Consider the following 19,162-nt stretch of genomic DNA (forward strand, 5'->3'; position numbering starts at 1 on the left):
CTGCTTTGAGGATACAGGTGCGGCTACAGCCCACACAATTCACAAAGACAGAAAAATGAAGGAGAATTTTTTATTTTTTGTGGAGTGCACTTTGAGGGTTACACCACCCTTTAATGGTCAAGCCAGCCGGCCCTTTACTTATGACACAGGTGCACACTTGGCGCTACTTTGTTGATGCACGTGTGGCTACTGTGCACACAATTCACAAACACAAAAAATATATATATATTTTTTTTGGAGTTCACTTTGGGGGTTACAGCACCCTTTAATGGACAAGCCAGCCAGCCCTTTACTTATGGGACACAGGTGCACGCTTGGCGCTGCTCCTTTGTTGATGCACGTGCAGCCACAGTGCACACAATTCACAAACACAGAAAATATTTTTTTATTTTGTTTGGAGTGCACTTTGGTGGTTACAGCACCCTTTAACGGTCAAGCCAGCTGGCCCTTTACTTATGACACAGGCGCACGCTTGGCGCTACTTTGTTGATGCACGTGCGGCTACTGCGCACACAATTCACAAACACAGATGGACAGAGCACCCCCTGGACAACACTACAGCACCCCTTTAGGACTGGGACACTGCACAAGACTTTGGAGTGGACACATCCCCTATGGACAACTGACTGCACAACACAGTCCAGCCAGCCCCTATGGATTTTGGAGGAGTGGACACAGCCCCTATGGACAACAGCAGCACAGCACAGCACAACACAGCCAGCCCCTATGGACTTTGGAGGAGTGGACACAGCCCCTATTGACAACAGCAGCACAGCACAACACAGCCAGCCCCTATGGACTTTGGAGGAGTGGACACAGCCCCTATGGACAACAGCAGCACAGCACAGCACAACACTACACTGCACTACACTACACAGCCCAGCCAGCCCTAACTCCCACCCTCCCTCTTCACTGTCCACAGCCGAGTGAGAAAATGTCGCCAACGCGGGTACCTTATATAGAATCCAAAACCCGCGAGACCCGGAAGGCGGGATGATGACGTTTTGCCTCGATTTCAGATCCGAGTCAGGCGGGAAAAGTCAAGCCTGACTCGGATCGGCCTCGGATCGGGGGGGCTCGGGGGGGTTTGGATTTCAGAAATCTGAACCCACTCACCCCTAATAGGAATTGGACACATTTGGCCATTTAGTGCTCATGACAAATAGCCAGAGAACGAGGCAATCGGGTGATCATGACTACAGGCCTACAGCCAGGATTTGCCCACTAGATTAATGGACGTGCTTAGTAATGATGGAAATGATATTGTTTAGATCATTCTCATGTTTTGGTGCTGTATCCCCAAACCTGCTGTCTAGTCTATTTGCTGATATCACTGACAATCTCTTCATGGGAATCGACGGGATGCCGGCAGTCGGAAGACTGACAGCGACATCGCGATGGTGAACATCCCGACAGGGGCCGGTAAGTAGCTTAACTCTTCCCCTCTTCCCCCCTAACCCTAACCTCTCCCAGGTGGTGCCTAAACCACCCCTTCCCGCCCCCTAAACCTAACCCTCCCAGGATGGTGCCTAACCCTAACCACCCCCCGGTGGTGCCTAACCCTATCCCCCCTCCCCGCAGCCTAAACCTAACCCACCCAGGAGGGTGCCTACCCTAAGCCTCCCCAGCTGGTCCTTAAAACTAAACCCCCCCTCCTCGGCCTAACCCCGACCCTAACCTGAATACTTACCTCGGGATGCTGGTGGTCAGAATGCTGACGTTGGTATCTCGATCCCGTCAGTATCCCGACGTCCGGCAAGCCGTATGCCGGCATCTCGACTGGATCCCTCTTCATGTATGTGAATGGCATGAAACTCGTGTGTACTCCAATGTTGGATATTGTACCTTTAGTCTACGTTTAAAATATATCAGAAATCACTATGGAACCCCTTTACCGCGATACAAATCAAACTGGTTTTATGCTGGTCAGGAGTCAGGACACTCCAAAATAGCTACTAATCACCTTTTTATAAACAGACTAGTAGTTATTGCCTGTTGTGAATGTATATATTATACATGGGTGGTTTCCCTGAGGTGTCCCACTGCCTGTGATCTATTTTCTTCATCTTTATCTCAAATGGGGCTTTAATAATTATCATTGCTCCATAACAGGAGCTCAAATGCAATACACTGAAACATTTGGGGAACTCACAGAGAGAAGAATAGAGCATGTAGTATACTGGTTACAGCTTAAAATTTATTCTTATATTACTCTTGCTTGCTTTACTACTGAGGCAATGGCCATTCTCATATAATGTCATTATTACATGCATCACTATTGGTTCTTTTTATTCCAGTATGCTAAAAATAACCCTTCGTGTTTTGTCATAATTCAATTACTCCCGGTTTCTTGGCCATTAAGTGCTCACTGCTATTCACATGATATTACAGAACAAAACATAAGTGACAGTATGCAGTAATGACAAAGATGAGACATGTTTCAGATTAGAGGAGTAATTCATTTTTATATTCATGTTCCTGATGATGCATATTTCCCTGACGTAGAGGAATGAAAGTGAATATCAGTGTCTGGAGACACATTACATATTTGTAGCTGCAGGGAAGAGTGTATTTAGGTTCACAGCCTCCTCTTGCCTAAGGCAGTCACCGATGTACGAGTGCACTGACATTATAAGATGTGACTACTGGCTTCTTTCTAAAGGACACTGATACATTTTATTTTCACAAGCTAAAAGGCAATAAGTTGATAAACTGGTTAATAGTAAAACTGATGTATGGGAAGTCTTCATTTCTCAGCACCAGGCAATTACAGAAAGGTTATCTCCACCCACAATGTATATTTCAGTGTGTGAAGGAACGGTGGACCATACTAACTGAGTAATGTACAAGCTTAGTTCTAGTCATTTGAGAAACGTACGTTGATATTATGATTGCAGTACTTACACTGTGTATGAATCATATATTTGTTTAAGGCTCACTTTCTAGAACAAGCCAAAATCGTAAATTTGGCGGCCCAATTTAATGCTGCGCCTAGACAGACTTGCTCTCACGTCCCAGTAGGCTCCTAAAATGTCTATTTACTTAAATGGTGGTTTAAAATATCACTCAAACAGGTCATGTGATGTCAGTGTTCAGAAGACAAAGTGGGGAGCGATAAAGTACCAACCAATCAGCTAATAACTGCCATTTTTCAAACACAGCCTGTAAAGTGACAGGAGCTGATTGGTTGGTACTTTATCTCTGTCCACTTTCTCTCTCTCCAAGCTTTGATACATCCCCCCCAAGATCTCTTGCAGTGATCATAGGATAAAGCTGCTTTAAGTTTTAATTGAACGGCCAGTGCTGCAGCCTCATCCTTACAGCTTGCAGACTAATAGAAGTGATCTGTGACTGCACAAGGTGCTGAGTGATGAGACCTTAGTGCTGTAGGTTCTCCGGGCCGCATAGCAACTGCACTCCGTGCACCAATGGTAGCTACGCCCCTGACATGAGGGAAGAGGCTCCTGCTTGTGAGCTTATAGTCTAAAGATGGAGGCAAACAATTATGTCCACCTCTGTGCATTAGCTATCCCTGTGTTTCATTACTGGACTGTTTGTTTTATGTTGTTGGAACTCTTAATTCAGCACGCTGATATTAGGTCACATTTATTACAATGGTACAAGAGGTAATTATAGGGATTATGCAGAGTGAGTACTATGGCCCTGATTCAGAGCCGGACGCTCTGACCAGAGCGCTCGCTCTGAATCAGGGCCCACCTCCATAAATATGGAGCGTCCTCCTGGATGCTCGTATAGCTGTGGGTCACCACCCACAGCATATACGAGCGTGCAGGATGATGGTCGCGATGGTCTTCACCATCGCGACCATCACCACTGCGAGCAGAAGCCTGCGGTTGAGTTTCTCAACCGCAAGGCCAGGAGTGATTTTGGCTCTATCAGAGCCAAAATCACTCCCACTGACATCACTAGTGATGTCAGTGGGGCCGGCTTCTGACGGTAGGCGTTCCCTTGGGAACTTGGGAACGCCTCCGTCTGGCAGGCACGCCCACCAAAGGGGGCGTGCTGTCAATCAACATCGACAGCACGCCCCCTTTGATCAGACACTACGAGCGAAGGTAAGTCCTTCGCTCGTCGCGTCTCGCTCATGCGCACGACGGAGCTCCCTCCGTCGTGCACATGCGCAGTGCAGACCATCGACCCACTTGCGAGCGGACAGCCGCTCGCGAGTGGGTCTGAATCATGCCCTATGTCAGCTTGCATAGCGTAACTTGCATGATTTTGCTCTGTGCTTGCTCAGAAAGTGAATATATGAATATTTGCAGATTTACACAGATCTGAAAACATATGTCCCTAATGGGTCAGGGCAGGACGTTGCTACATTGGCTGAGTATAGAAAAGGCATGTTTATGCTAATGCAGCGTATATGGATCTGAAGAAGCATGCATGTGTGCCTTATAGGACGGAGGTGTCTGTTTTGAATCTGCTATAGGGCAGCTACAAATATACCTTATGCTGGGGATGATGACTTCTTGTAAACCAATGCTGCTGATACAGAGGTGTATGCATATATATCATACTTGCCAACATTTCAGCAGGGGGATCCGCGAGGGGGCTGGCAGGTCCGTCCAGCAGGGAGGGTGGGGGCGGTCCAAGTGAGCGGAGCGGGGGTGTGCCGATGTGATCACGTTATAGGGGCCCCGCCCCCCGCTTTATAATGCCAATATTACTGGCATTATAAGGCAGGGGGTGGGGCTACGATGAAGCGATTCAGCGTGAATCGCTGAATAGAGAAGTGGACCAGTAGAGAAGTTGCCCATGGCAACCAATCAGCTCCAACCTATTATTTTATATACTGTACTTGATAAATGCTACCTCAAAGCTGATTCGTTGCCATGGGCAACTTCTCCACTGGTTCACTTCCCTAAGTTTTTCACTGCTTGATAAATAAACCCCAATGTGTGCAATACTAAAACAATTGGCTGTGTACTAATAATACATTGCTGGGGTGGGGAATGAAATATCGACATTCAGAATGTTGACACCGACTTAATGTTGACACTCACATTTTAGCCTAAAACTAATATTTACCCCATTTGTAGCCTTAAATTAACCATAACCCTAATTGCAGCCTAATCCTAATTGGAGCCAAACCCTAATTGTAGCCTAACCCTAAGCCTAACCCTAATTGTAGCCTAACCCTAATTGTAGCCTAACCCTAACTCTAATTGTAGCCTAACCCTAATTGTAGCCTAACCCTAATTGGAGCCTAATCCTAATTGGAGCCTTACCCTAAGTGTAGCCTAACCCTAAGCCTAACCCTAATTGTAGCCTAACCCTAATTGTAGCCTAACCCTAATTGGAGCCTAACCCTAATTGCATGTGTCGACATTGTGACTGTCAAAATTCATTCTGATAATGCCAACATCCTGAATGTTGACATTCAGATCATGCCAACATTATGGTGTTAACATAATAAATGTCTGACTACATCCCCAGTGCGGCTTACCACACAACTACATATGTTTATTATTTACTATTTAATCAGATCTATACGCTAGATTATATTTCAGCCTAATACTAACGTAGACATTAATACCCCTTTTACACCGGAGCTAAAACCCGGGTTATTGCAGGGTAAACCCAGGCAGCTCCCTGGGGTAAAAAGGGAGAGGGTTGGATCACCGGATCGGGTGACCCGGCAATCCAACCCACCTGAATAGCAGGGTTTAACACGGGCGTAGCCCGTGAAACCCTGCTGTCAGAACAGCGCACTCCGGGTCACGATGACTAGCCGCATTGAAGGGCGCTGCTAGCCGGCCGATTGGTCCGGCTTCAGTGGCGCTGGGAGATGAAGTAATCTCCAAGGGTCCACTTTCACACCGGGAAAGCTGGGTCTAAGCAGACCCGACTCCGGTGTGAGCGGCGCTGACTCGGGAACATCCCGAGTCGGCACCGGCTAAATTCCGGGTCTGATCCTCAAAGGAACTCTGGGCCTGATTCAGAGCCGCTCGTAAGTGGCCGCTCGTTCGCTCTGAGCGATGTTTGCACAACTGCGCATGTGTATGGGTCGTAAAGCGCATGCGCAAACCAGTCATTGCAGTCGCGCTCGCAAAACAGCGAGGGGCTGCTAATTTGATTGACAGAATGTACTGTTTGTGGGTGGTAACAGGGGAAGGTACTTGAAAACGGGGGAGTGGAGATCCGAATGCAGGCGTGCCTAACGGTAAAAAGGAAGTTTAATGGGAGTGCATAATTAGTAATGGAGCGTCATCGACCACGTCACTTGGTTGTCTTTTAGCCTGAACTGCTCGCAGTAATTGCGGTAGGGAAATCATACCACAAGCACTGCGAGCAGTTCTGATGCCTTTCGATGTTCCCGATTAATCTAATAAATACCGGAGATGACGTAGGATATGAGCGGCCAGGGGGCGTCTTTACAAAATAGCGAGCGTATTTTTCGTTCACACGCTCAGACATAGAGGCGTCAACAAACCGCAAAGAGCGAGCGCTCAATTTAAATAGCCAGACAATTTTTTGGAACGACCGTCCGCAAATAGCGTCCGCGTCTGAATCAGGCCCTCTGTTCCAATTCCGGGTCAGGCCCGGAATTTTGGTGGAAAAGGGGCATAACATGGCATTTGCCTTCAATTCATATAAACCAAAGTGTTATTTTATATTCTCTCCTAAATTCCTGACCTTGGGGTGACAGTACTGTACTCTCCTGCATTGTTCTTTTACTTGTTAGTTCTGTTATTCACTTCAGTTTTCCATAATCCTTGCTAATTGTCTACTTTTAAGGTTGACTAAGCTGAAAAGAGTTTATATTGCTACAGATAAGAGTCATACATATCTATGATACATTTTCATAACTTTATTAGACCATGAAGTACAGTATTTGAGATAAAGTTGTAATTACAGGATAATATACTGTATTTGATTATTCATAGTAGACTTCCTGCACTAATCCTATCAAAGGGCACTGCACTCTGCCTATTTGCAGTCTGAAATGGTTGATAACAGAGAACACTAGCTTTAATTTAGTTACAAACACTTGTGGAAACTACAAAAGCATAATTTAAAATGTGTAATTTAAATGGCTATTTATTAGTGATTCAAAACATTCACATTGTAAAGACATTGAAATCATAAATTAAAGCAGTGTTACTGAGAACTGAGGTAGTCACTGGAATATTTATATATTCACTTATTTCAGAAACTGAATTTTAACTCAAAATCAGTGAATTGAGTGAGGACAAAAAGCTGTTCCATTCATCTAAATTTCCCATTTATTTCAATGGGGTGTTTACATGGAGTACATGCTGCAAGTATAGAAAAAAGACAAGTCTGTAATGCCAGCCTAGCCACTGCCAACTTATTATACAGGGGTTCCTAGAATTCTCCTTGTCTTTCAGCCACTTACAAGTGATTTTGTATCCTGACTGCTTCTAATTGGCAGGGAAAGTCGAAGGTAATTCCTGCTTACACCACACGATTAATTTAATTTTTCTAAGAATTCTTTGGAGCATCATTTATTTCAATGGGTCCCCTCTTTGTAATCTCTTGATTTGATATCTACAGTATTTCGTTTTGTGTCAACCATCACTTTTGCTGGGCGTGATATTTTCATGACGTGTTTACTTTGTATTTTGGTTCTATTCAGCACTGATGTAACTTGTTTACTGTTATTGCTTCCATAAAAAGAACTTTAAAGTAATGATGGGTCAGTTGAAATTACTGTTTGGAGAGGAAAGTATCACAAAATTGTCATAGTTTAGATTTTGAAAGAGAATATTCTGCTTAGTAGATTAGTTTGGACAATGCATTAACAACATTATTAGCAAGATTTATGGTAATTTTAATCAACTAAAAAATAGAAAGAAATGTAGAAATAATACCATGCACAGTGTAAAGTAACACTATCCTGCTGTTGGGTGGAGGTGACTAAGAATCTTAAATTATTCTGTCCTTCTCTGTTTATGGCAGCGTTTCTCTAAAGCACTGACAGAGAGTAAAGGGGCCTATCCACTAGGCGACCTGAAAGACTGAGCGACTAGCGTTCAGACATTCAGGGCGCTGAGGTGTGGTGCCCGCACTGAACGGCATTCACTGAACATCATTCAGTGCAGGAGCCCAACCTCCTATCTCTGAACATGCCAAATCTGACGATTGTCGTGAGGTTTACGGGCATGTTCAGTAGATAGTCGGGGTCGGCAAGGACCCAGCACGCACGCGCATCGCTGGTCCTTGCCGGCTATCCATTACACGAATTTGTGAACAATGTGACCAAAACCTACTGGTCATGTAATGGATAGGCTCTTTAATGCATTTAGACTATCCTAGATGAGTTTTAGTCATTAATATGGATCAGTGTTTTAATGTTTAAGCAATGTGTTCAAAAGTCAGTTTTAAAGTTTGTGCTACATTACCCTAAGGAGTTAAAATGAGGGAAGGTTTATGCAATCACTCTGACTGGATTAGGTCAGTAGTAGGGCTACAATATGCCCTATGCGGGTCCACTTCCAAACACGTGACATTTGTAACGGGGCCACTGGGACCAGCAAGAAGAGGAGTGCCCAGAGAGTTTTAAAGATGCTCTCTTCAGGCATCCAGAAAGTCAAATGCAGGTGCCATGGAGCAGCAACAGTGCCCGCACCTGATCCAATGCAAATATGACATGGACCAACCGAGTAGGTGTAATGCATCATGGTGAAACAGCTCTGTGAATGCTAACAAAAGTGGGTGCAAGTGTTTTTCTGACCACTCCCCGTTACCACCCCAAAACGCTGACAACCTGTCAGTCACTTTGTGATGGGATCCTCTGTGTGTCCATAATCGCAATGCGATTGCTGCGCAGGCGTAGTGTGGCTTATATGCATGAGCGATGGCAAACAATCGCTCGATCTGCGTAAAAATCATTTTAGCAGCCATCTCTGAATCAGGCCCAAAGTTCTTAACCAACAAACCACCCTTGTTACCCGGAGGAGCTTCTATAGCCTGTTAAGTCTTACAGTATATAAGATTTACAGTATATTTCAATAAGGGTTTCTTAGTAACTTGGAAACAGTGAGTGTGCATGCTTCTTTACTAAAGAAGTGCAGGAAACCAAAGACACAGAATAGAGATTCATACGCCTACTAAAATACAAAAAAAATAAGATCCGTAATCTTACACTGGAATACATACACAGCAATGAGAACTATATGCACCACATAGCCTTAGTCCTCCATTTAAATAATATAGGCACCTTTGAAAGGAATATAAGCAGCATGACATTTGCTTAAACATTTTTGCAGAACAAGCTAACTGGGATGTAAGAAGCGATAACCTTCATGCCAAGATATTTATTTATTTACTTCACCTTTACATGGACATGACTGTATTAAAAAATGAACTATAATTTCACCCAAATTATTATATAAATAAAATATCATGTTGTTTTGACTGTAGTTCTTCCCAGACCACCCTATCTGCGGTGATATGTCAGCCTGCCCACCTTCCTATGATTTGTGCTGGCTGTGCCAGGTGAAGTACTATAAAAAAGAGAGAGATTTGTATAAAAGATGTTGAGAATTGAAAGACAAAGAATAAAATGTACACGTTACTACACCACATGATTTGTTGGAAAAGTGACCGAGTACTTTGTAATGAAATCTATACTTTGGGGACAGACTATGCTGGTTTAGACTATGTCCTAGGAGGTGATACTGTATATCAAACCTATAAAGATGACAAGTGGGCAGGTTGCCTATAGCAAGCAACGAATCAGCTTCCAGCTACCATTGTAGAGAATGTACTTGAGTGACGTGCGGTGAGGGCAGTAGCTGAGGAGGCACACATGTATAATAGCTATAGTGACGTGCGGTGAGGGCAACGGCTGAGGAGGCACACATGTATAATAGCTATAGTGACGTGTGGTGAGGGCAGTAGCTGAGGAGGCACACATGTATAATAGCTATAGTGACGTGCGGTGAGGGCAGTAGCTGAGGAGGCACACATGTATAATAGCTATAGTGACGTGTGGTGAGGGCAGTAGCTGAGGAGGCACACATGTATAATAGCTATAGTGACGTGTGGTGAGGGCAGTAGCTGAGGAGGCACACATGTATAATAGCTATAGTGACGTGCGGTGAGGGCAGTAGCTGAGGAGGCACACATGTATAATAGCTATAGTGACGTGCGGTGAGGGCAGTAGCTGAGGAGGCACACATGTATAATAGCTATAGTGACGTGCGGTGAGGGCAGTAGCTGAGGAGGCACACATGTATAATAGCTATAGTGACGTGCGGTGAGGGCAGTAGCTGAGGAGGCACACATGTATAATAGCTATAGTGACGTGCGGTGAGGGCAATAGCTGAGGAGGCACACATGTATAAAAGCTATAGTGACGTGCGGTGAGGGCAATGGCTGAGGAGGCACACATGTATAATAGCTATAGTGACGTGCGGTGAGGGCAATGGTTGAGGAGGCACACATGTATAAAAGCTATAGTGACGTGCGGTGAGGGCAGTAGCTGAGGAGGCACACATGTATAATAGCTATAGTGACGTGCGGTGAGGGCAGTAGCTGAGGAGGCACACATGTATAATAGCTATAGTGACGTGCGGTGAGGGCAATGGTTGAGGAGGCACACATGTATAAAAGCTATAGTGACGTGCGGTGAGGGCAGTAGCTGAGGAGGCACACATGTATAATAGCTATAGTGACGTGCGGTGAGGGCAGTAGCTGAGGAGGCACACATGTATAATAGCTATAGTGACGTGCGGTGAGGGCAACGGCTGAGGAGGCACACATGTATAAAAGCTATAGTGACGTGCGGTGAGGGCAGTAGCTGAGGAGGCACACATTTATAATAGCTATAGTGACGTGCGGTGATGACGTGCGGTGAGGGCAATGGCTGAGGAGGCACACATGTATAAAAGCTATAGTGACGTGCGGTGAGGGCAATGGCAGAGGAGGCACACATGTATAAAAGCTATAGTGACGTGCGGTGAGGGCAGTGGCTGAGGAGGCACACATGTATAGAAGCTATAGTGACGTGCGGTGAGGGCAATGGCTGAGGAGGCACACATGTATAATAGCTATAGTGATGTGCGGTGACGGCAATGGCTGAGGAGGCACACATGTATAAAAGCTATAGGGATGTGCGGTGAGGGCAATAGCTGAGGAGGCACACATGTATAAAAGCTATAGTGACGTGCGGTGAGGGCAATAGCTGAGGAGGCACACATGTATAAAAGCTATAGTGACGTGCGGTGAGGGCAATAGCTGAGGAGGCACACATGTATAAAAGCTATAGTGACGTGCGGTGAGGGCAATAGCTGAGGAGGCACACATGTATAAAAGCTATAGTGACGTGCGGTGAGGGCAATGGCTGAGGAGGCACACATGTATAAAAGCTATAGTGACGTGCGGTGAGGGCAATAGCTGAGGAGTCACACATGTATAAAAGCTATAGTGACGTGCGGTGAGGGCAATGGCTGAGGATGCACACATGTATAATAGCTATAGTGACGTGCGGTGAGGGCAATGGCTGAGGAGGCACACATGTATAAAAGCTATAGTGACGTGCGGTGAGGGCAATAGCTGAGGAGGCACACATGTATAAAAGCTATAGTGACGTGCGGTGAGGGCAATAGCTGAGGAGGCACACATGTATAAAAGCTATAGTGACGTGCGGTGAGGGCAATAGCTGAGGAGGCACACATGTATAAAAGCTATAGTGACGTGCGGTGAGGGCAATGGCTGAGGAGGCACACATGTATAAAAGCTATAGTGACGTGCGGTGAGGGCAATAGCTGAGGAGTCACACATGTATAAAAGCTATAGTGACGTGCGGTGAGGGCAATGGCTGAGGATGCACACATGTATAATAGCTATAGTGACGTGCGGTGAGGGCAATGGCTGAGGAGGCACACATGTATAAAAGCTATAGTGACGTGCGGTGAGGGCAATAGCTGAGGAGGCACACATGTATAAAAGCTATAGTGACGTGCGGTGAGGGCAATAGCTGAGGAGGCACACATGTATAAAAGCTATAGTGACGTGCGGTGAGGGCAATGGCTGAGGATGCACACATGTATAAAAGCTATAGTGACGTGCGGTGAGGGCAATGGCTGAGGAGGCACACATGTATAATAGCTATAGTGACGTGCGGTGAGGGCAATGGCTGAGGAGGCACACATGTATAAAAGCTATAGTGACGTGCGGTGAGGGCAATGGCTGAGGAGGCACACATGTATAAAAGCTATAGTGACGTGCGGTGAGGGCAATGGCTGAGGAGGCACACATGTATAAAAGCTATAGTGACGTGCGGTGAGGGCAATGGCTGAGGAGGCACACATGTATAAAAGCTATAGTGACGTGCGGTGAGGGCAATGGCTGAGGAGGCACACATGTATAATAGCTATAGTGACGTGCGGTGAGGGCAATGGCTGAGGAGGCACACATGTATAAAAGCTATAGTGACGTGCGGTGAGGGCAATAGCTGAGGAGGCACACATGTATAAAAGCTATAGTGACGTGCGGTGAGGGCAATGGCTGAGGAGGCACACATGTATAATAGCTATAGTGACGTGCAGTGAGGGCAGTAGCTGAGGAGGAACACATGTATAAAAGCTATAGTGACGTGCGGTGAGGGCAATGGCTGAGGATGCACACATGTATAAAAGCTATAGTGACGTGCGGTGAGGGCAATGGCTGAGGAGGCACACATGTATAAAAGCTATAGTGACGTGCGGTGAGGGCAATGGCTGAGGAGGCACACATGTATAAAAGCTATAGTGACGTGCGGTGAGGGCAATAGCTGAGGAGGCACACATGTATAAAAGCTATAGTGACGTGCGGTGAGGGCAATGGCTGAGGAGGCACACATGTATAAAAGCTATAGTGACGTGCGGTGAGGGCAATGGCTGAGGAGGCACACATGTATAAAAGCTATAGTGACGTGCGGTGAGGGCAATAGCTGAAGAGGCACACATGTATAAAAGCTATAGTGACGTGCGGTGAGGGCAATGGTTGAGGAGGCACACATGTATAAAAGCTATAGTGACGTGCGGTGAGGGCAATGGCTGAGGAGGCACACATGTATAATAGCTATAGTGACGTGCGGTGAGGCAATGGCTGAGGAGGCACACATGTATAAAAGCTATAGTGACGTGCGGTGAGGGCAATGGCTGAGGAGGCACACATATTTAAAAGCTATAGTGACGTGCGGTGAGGGCAATGGCTGAGGAGGCACACATGTATAAAAGCTATAGTGGCGTGCGGTGAGGGCAGTGGCTGAGGAGGCACACATGTATAATAGCTATAGTGACGTGTGGTGAGGGCAATGGCTGAGGAGGCACACATGTATAAAAGCTATAGTGACGTGCCGTGAGGGCAATGGCTGAGGAGGCACACATGTATAAAAGCAGTCATTATAATCAAAACTCTGGAGCATAACAGGGAGTATGATAGGGAAAGGAGTATGCCCCTGCCTACCCTCACCACACATCTTTGCTTGATAAATAAAAACTAGAAGCTGAATGATTGCTATGTGCACTTTTTTACCTGTAGTCTTTAAAAGGTTTTATACATCTCCCCCCCCCCCAATGCAGTTGTTATTAGATAAATTATGTGTGAATGTGGAAAGATTGACCACCTAACATGTACTGTATGTTTGTCTTACACAGGTCCTTCATTCTGATGCCTCGTACTGCAGGACCCTACTAGACGACAACAGCTCTTCCGCTCTCATAATTCTGGGTTTTGTTATGATGTCTCCTCTCATCGTGCTGGCTATGGCTGTGTATTGCGGCCTTGCCCGACGCCTGCGCCTCTTCATGCTCTTTCAGCCTTACACCAGAGCCCTGTACAAGGGTGTGCGATGGAGGTGGTATGACGAGGGAGGGATCTGTAGCTGCGTCAGGGAATGGAATAATCATGTCAAAGCTTGGGTATAACTGCTTGTAAGACTGCTGGCAGCAATCCGTATTTGATGTCCATACGAATGCTCCGCGGAAGCCAGAAGAGCTACGTCCTCAGTTAATAGAGCATCAGATGACCTTGAGTCTGTGGGAATCTGCATTAGTACTTTGAAAAAAAAAGCTGTAGAAGCAGCCTCACTTCCATAGTAACCTGAAGTTTTGTGATGATCTTGTTGTACACTATATAAATTAGAATATATTTATTTATTTTATTATATTTGCAATATGGTGATAGAACTGTATGTACAGTAGATAAGAAATAAGTTACCCAAAGACCACATCATTACATTGGATTCAGCAAGTTTTAATCTCTACATCAGGGAGAGGCAGTTTTGTCACTGCGACTGCAGCTGTACTATATTCCCATCATCCTCAGCTAGTAGCAACTGCTGCTGTACTATATTCCCATCATCCTCAGCTAGGAGCAACTGCGCAGCAAAATAAATGTAGTCAAATGTCCAATGATTTAAACAATATATTATTTATTGAATGTTATTTACACTGTAATTAATTACTTACAGTAGCTGATCCAGCAATGTTTAATAAGGGATCTTTGTATTTGTTTTCAGGTTTTAAATACAGTATACAGTATGCTTGTAGCAAACACACATGATATAGTGTATAAATGTGAAATTAGCACTTATAATGATGAGAATTTTTATCCTCCCAATGTACAGATTTACTAACACAAATGTTTATCATTCACTCATTTAGAAATATTGGGGTAGATGTATTATAGCCGTACTTAACGTGCCGCTATATCATTTCCTGCTTCGCCTCTTTAACGAGGCGAAGCAGGAAGCACTACCGATGAGATGTATAAACATCTCATCAGCCGGAGTGGGGGAGCGATAACTGCCCCCTCTGGCGCTACCCAATAGAGACCGCAGCTGTGTCTCAGTCCCGGCCGGCTCTACTGAGCATGCACGGGATCTCGTAAGTATCTGGAGCCGGCAGCCGCCGCAGCAGCAGGGACAGCACTGTCCTTGCTGTGGGGAAAGGTCAGCGCCAGGCTGTAGCTGTCGATAGTGACAGCTACAGCGGGGCAAACGGTCATGCGATCTGACCGTTCATACATGGCCCAAGCTATTGGCGCTGTTATCTAGTAGATAGCAGCGCCGATAATGACAGGGGCACATAGCGCCCCTGTCATTTACCGCCAAACCCCTGATCATACATCAGGGAGAAGCGATATCAGCGCACATAACGTGCGCTGATACCGCTTCTGAGCTTCTTACATCTCCCCCATTATTTCTAATCCCACATGCTCTGTACATGGCCTAACGCCTCCTTTACACTAAGCACATGCATTGCATTCATGTCCCACATATATATAACACTGTGGGACCTATTTTCCAAAAGAAATTAGCGGGATATCACCCGAAAACATCGGTTTTCAGGGGATAGCCGCAAATTAAAAGTATTCCTGGAATGTATCTGGGGGAAGGGGGTGACTGCAGCAGATATTGGAGATATGTACTGTGATCCGTATTTTTGATCACACTAGCAGCTATATATGAGATTTACCAAGCTTGATCCCGGTAGCTAACACCATTACCTATTATAGCCTGTGGGCTACTTACTGTAAAAGTTACCATGAGTGGGATCCAGTAGCGCTGCAGTACGACCGGCACCCGAACAAGAAAGTAATGTGATCGCTTCAGTGATCACTTTACATTTACACATCGCAGGCTTCTATCGGGCTCCTATCCATGGGTTAAATTGTACATCCTGGCGATCTGCAATTTGTTATTTTGTTATTGTTGGGATAAGCGGCTATAAGAAATTATAATTATCTGGTCTAAACCCCAAGAACAATTAAATATGCCCCTATATAATTGTAGTACTGTAGTCTGGCAGAACATTGCCACTTACTATAGAATCAGATACTACTATATCTGTTAGTTACATTGAGGTGATTCTGAGCCGTTCGTTATGCGGTCGCAATTCCGGATGCCAGCAGAGATTAGAAGTCCTATGCAAATGTCCACCCATAGTCTGAATGGGATGTATCTATGTAACTGCACCACCTCCAGCCCTCCGTCTGCAAGAGCAGCTGCCCTCACCAATACTGGCTCTGGAACCTACCCGGGTGCAGAAGATACGACTGATAATGGTTTGCATTCTGCATATGCACAAATCAGACTAGGACGCAACCCGGGCTTACATGCTCACTACATGCTCAGAGGGCTCTTCTCTTATGTGAGAATGCCCCATTGCTGGGCAGTTGCCTCCCAGTAGCGCTCTAAGTTGAGTATGTCAACCGCGGTACAATCGCAGTTTGCTAAATATCGCAAGATACGGCCGTGTTAGTGCTTGTGTATAAATCCGAATAAGGCCCTTTAACGTTTTCAGTTCAGCACAACCGTGAGTCCCCTCTGTACCAGATTCATGCTTTAAATAGAATAGATTAATTTAAGACATGATAAAAAAAATAAATGCACATATATAATGCAGTAAGATATGCTACATATCTGCTAGATAACTGGTTAGCCCACCAGAAAACCAGTCTTTTACTATAAACTCCTATAACATACACAACTGTGACTAGTCAGATGCTGCTGTCAGATTGTATAAAATCACACACCAGCATCAGCTATCCAAGCTAAGTATAGGAGATTATAGCATACTGTAATCTCATTTATATCTTTATTTTATATTTGTGATATTAAATAAGGATCACATTAAAATATGCAAGTTTCTATAATTCTATATATCTTTAACATTTTCTGATAACTCCCTTTTTCTCCTTCTCTAACTACACCAAGGTCTTATGTCAGCCAAACATTTCCTCTATAGCACATGTGGAAACACATTCAAAGAAGACCAACAAGTTATTTACAGCTAAGACAGGGGTGGGGAACCTTTTTTCTGCCGAGGACCATTTTGCTTTATATAACATTATTTGCGGGCCCGGTGCAGGCCACGCCCCCTCCGTGTGACATCACACGGGGGTTGGGACCACAATCGCCGGTGATTACAGCAATGCCCAGAGCACCCTGAGGATGCTCCAGGGAGCTGTAAGGGCAGCGGTGTGACTGTCTGAAGGGTCCTAAGGACGCTCCAGATGGCACTGCTGCATAGATTCTGGCTGCAGGGTGCCATTCTAGGCACCCTGGTAGCCAGATGAGGCTAGGAGAAAAAAGCTCAGGGGGCCAGACCAAATGATTCCGTGGGTCTTATACGGCCCCCAGGCCTGAGGTTCCCCATCTCTGAGCTAAGAAGTCTATTTAAAATAGAGCTGTAGATACACACTTACTATTTCAATGCATGGACCTTTATTAAACATAACAGGTCAATGCTACAGCAAAGCAACATCTCTTTGTACCCACTGACTTTATACATCAACCAGCAGATACGATACAAAAATAGAGATGAGACGTTGTCTGTTCAAGCTCTTCACAGCTTTATGCTTCAAATGCTGCACACAAGAAGATAAAAACCTAGAATAGAAAGGCATCATCACCTAGTACTGAATGAAATCAGGCGTTCAAGATTGTTTCCACTCACTTGTCACAGTGAAATATTAGCAACTGAGGGCCTGATTCCTAGATTTATGCAATGCAGGATCTTTACGCAGATCGAGTGATTGTTGTCCATTGCGCATGCGTGGTTGCTGCACTGAGCACTCGCAGTGATTGCATAGTGATTACTTTCACACAGAGGATTCGCTCGCAAAGTGAGAGTCATGTAGTCAGCGTTTGGGGAGGTTATGGGGGGGGCGGGGGGTTGCTAGGCAAACGCAGGCATGTTGGGACCATTTAAACTCCATTTGATGGTGGTGCATAAATTAGTAATTGCAATCTCCTGTGCAGCGTGAATGTCCTCTGTGTGTCAGGTGTTTGTAGCTGGTCAGACTTGCTGCCTATGCAGCATGGCAGCCCGAAATGTGTCGTTGTTACTGATGTTTGCGCTGTTGCACGTCGTCGGGTGGCCATCAGGAGGCAGCAGTGGGCGTCACTATGCTTGGCTAAGCTTTGGAAGGCATTAGCATATTTTAGCAACTGTGATCCGTAAGAGATAGATTGCAGCTGCGATTGCATTAGTGTAAATCTCGGCGTTTGGCACGAAGTTCAAAGGGAACTTGCTCAAGAAATCTATTTCGACTTGCAGTTGTCCTAATTGAATACTTTAAATGTATAACAGATAAATGTAAATATTATTAATATGATGTTAAATAGTTAAGTCCTTATATTTTGCTGGCTTCATAGAGTTTAGGTGTAGAAGTAAATTTATTTCCCTAAATGACTGGACAGGATGGAGACAAGGGGCAAAATTTACTAAGCAGCGGTTTGACGGCGGGTTCTATTCTGTTCTAAACCTCGGGGGTTTGGTGGCGGTTTTGCTATCTGCAGATTTACTAAGGCTAAAACCACTGCAAAACCGCCCCAAAACCGCCGGGGTTTAGAACCCGCCGCTTAGTACATTTTGCCCAAGATCTGATCTGGTAAACTGATGTCATTTTACAAAATGAAGGGATTGAATTACCAAGCAGTGAAAAGAGCAGGGGCGTGATCCAGCGGAGAAGTTTCCTGTAGCAACTAATCAGCTTTTACTTATTATTTTATAGAATGTACTTGATAAACGCTACCACAAAGCTAATTGATTGCTATGGACATCTGGTCCACTTCTTCACCCTTTTCACTGCTTGATACATCAGCCTGTAATTAATCATAAGTTCCATTAATACATGTTGTGTATTTTGACTGTTTTTTCAGAATAGTTTAAAGGAAAAACAATACAGGAAGGTAACATCTCCTTGCACCACTTTTGGGTTTGTTGCAGGTGTTTATATACTGTAGGCAGGGGAGCCAAAAGAGGAGGGAGCGTACCCAGGCCTGTGACCATACCCCCTTCAGCAGGCGACACAGCATGCAAAGAGGACTCTGGTTGGGCATTGCCACACCTGCACCTGCTTGAACATGCCCTGCAGTAGCAAGGTCTCACTAGATTTCCCAGCATCCTTGATAACACAATCGGATCTATTATCCAAAAATTAGGCATCTATACACAGACATGATCACCAAGTACCTTCTCCCAGTGATGTGCGGTCCTGGGAGGCAGGTTAGCAGAGCCTTTCCTGTCATACTTAGGTATACAGTACTCCAAAGTTTTGACTATAAAAATTATTAGAAAAATTTGAAGAAAATATTATAAATATCTTCTTTGTATTATTCTAATCATTTTTATAGTCAAAACTCTGGAGTAAAAAGTGTATGGCAGGTGAGGCACTGCCT

General features: G+C 45.1%; 1 protein-coding gene across 1 annotated transcript in view; it reads left to right on the top strand.

The window, feature by feature from the left end:
* The window catches only part of TMEM278 (transmembrane protein 278), a 278,939-nt gene extending 265,038 nt beyond the window's left edge, over nt 1–13,901 (top strand). Inside the window, exon 2 of the mRNA XM_088458651.1 lies at nt 13,632–13,901. Coding sequence (XP_088314777.1) covers nt 13,632–13,901 — 270 coding nt within the window. The remainder of the gene's footprint in view (nt 1–13,631) is intronic.
* Nucleotides 13,902–19,162: the final 5,261 nt, after the last annotated feature.

This window comes from Taudactylus pleione, unplaced genomic scaffold (genome assembly GCF_031769625.1).
Source record: "Taudactylus pleione unplaced genomic scaffold, aTauple2 ptg000845l, whole genome shotgun sequence".
Taxonomy (NCBI): domain Eukaryota; kingdom Metazoa; phylum Chordata; class Amphibia; order Anura; family Myobatrachidae; genus Taudactylus; species Taudactylus pleione.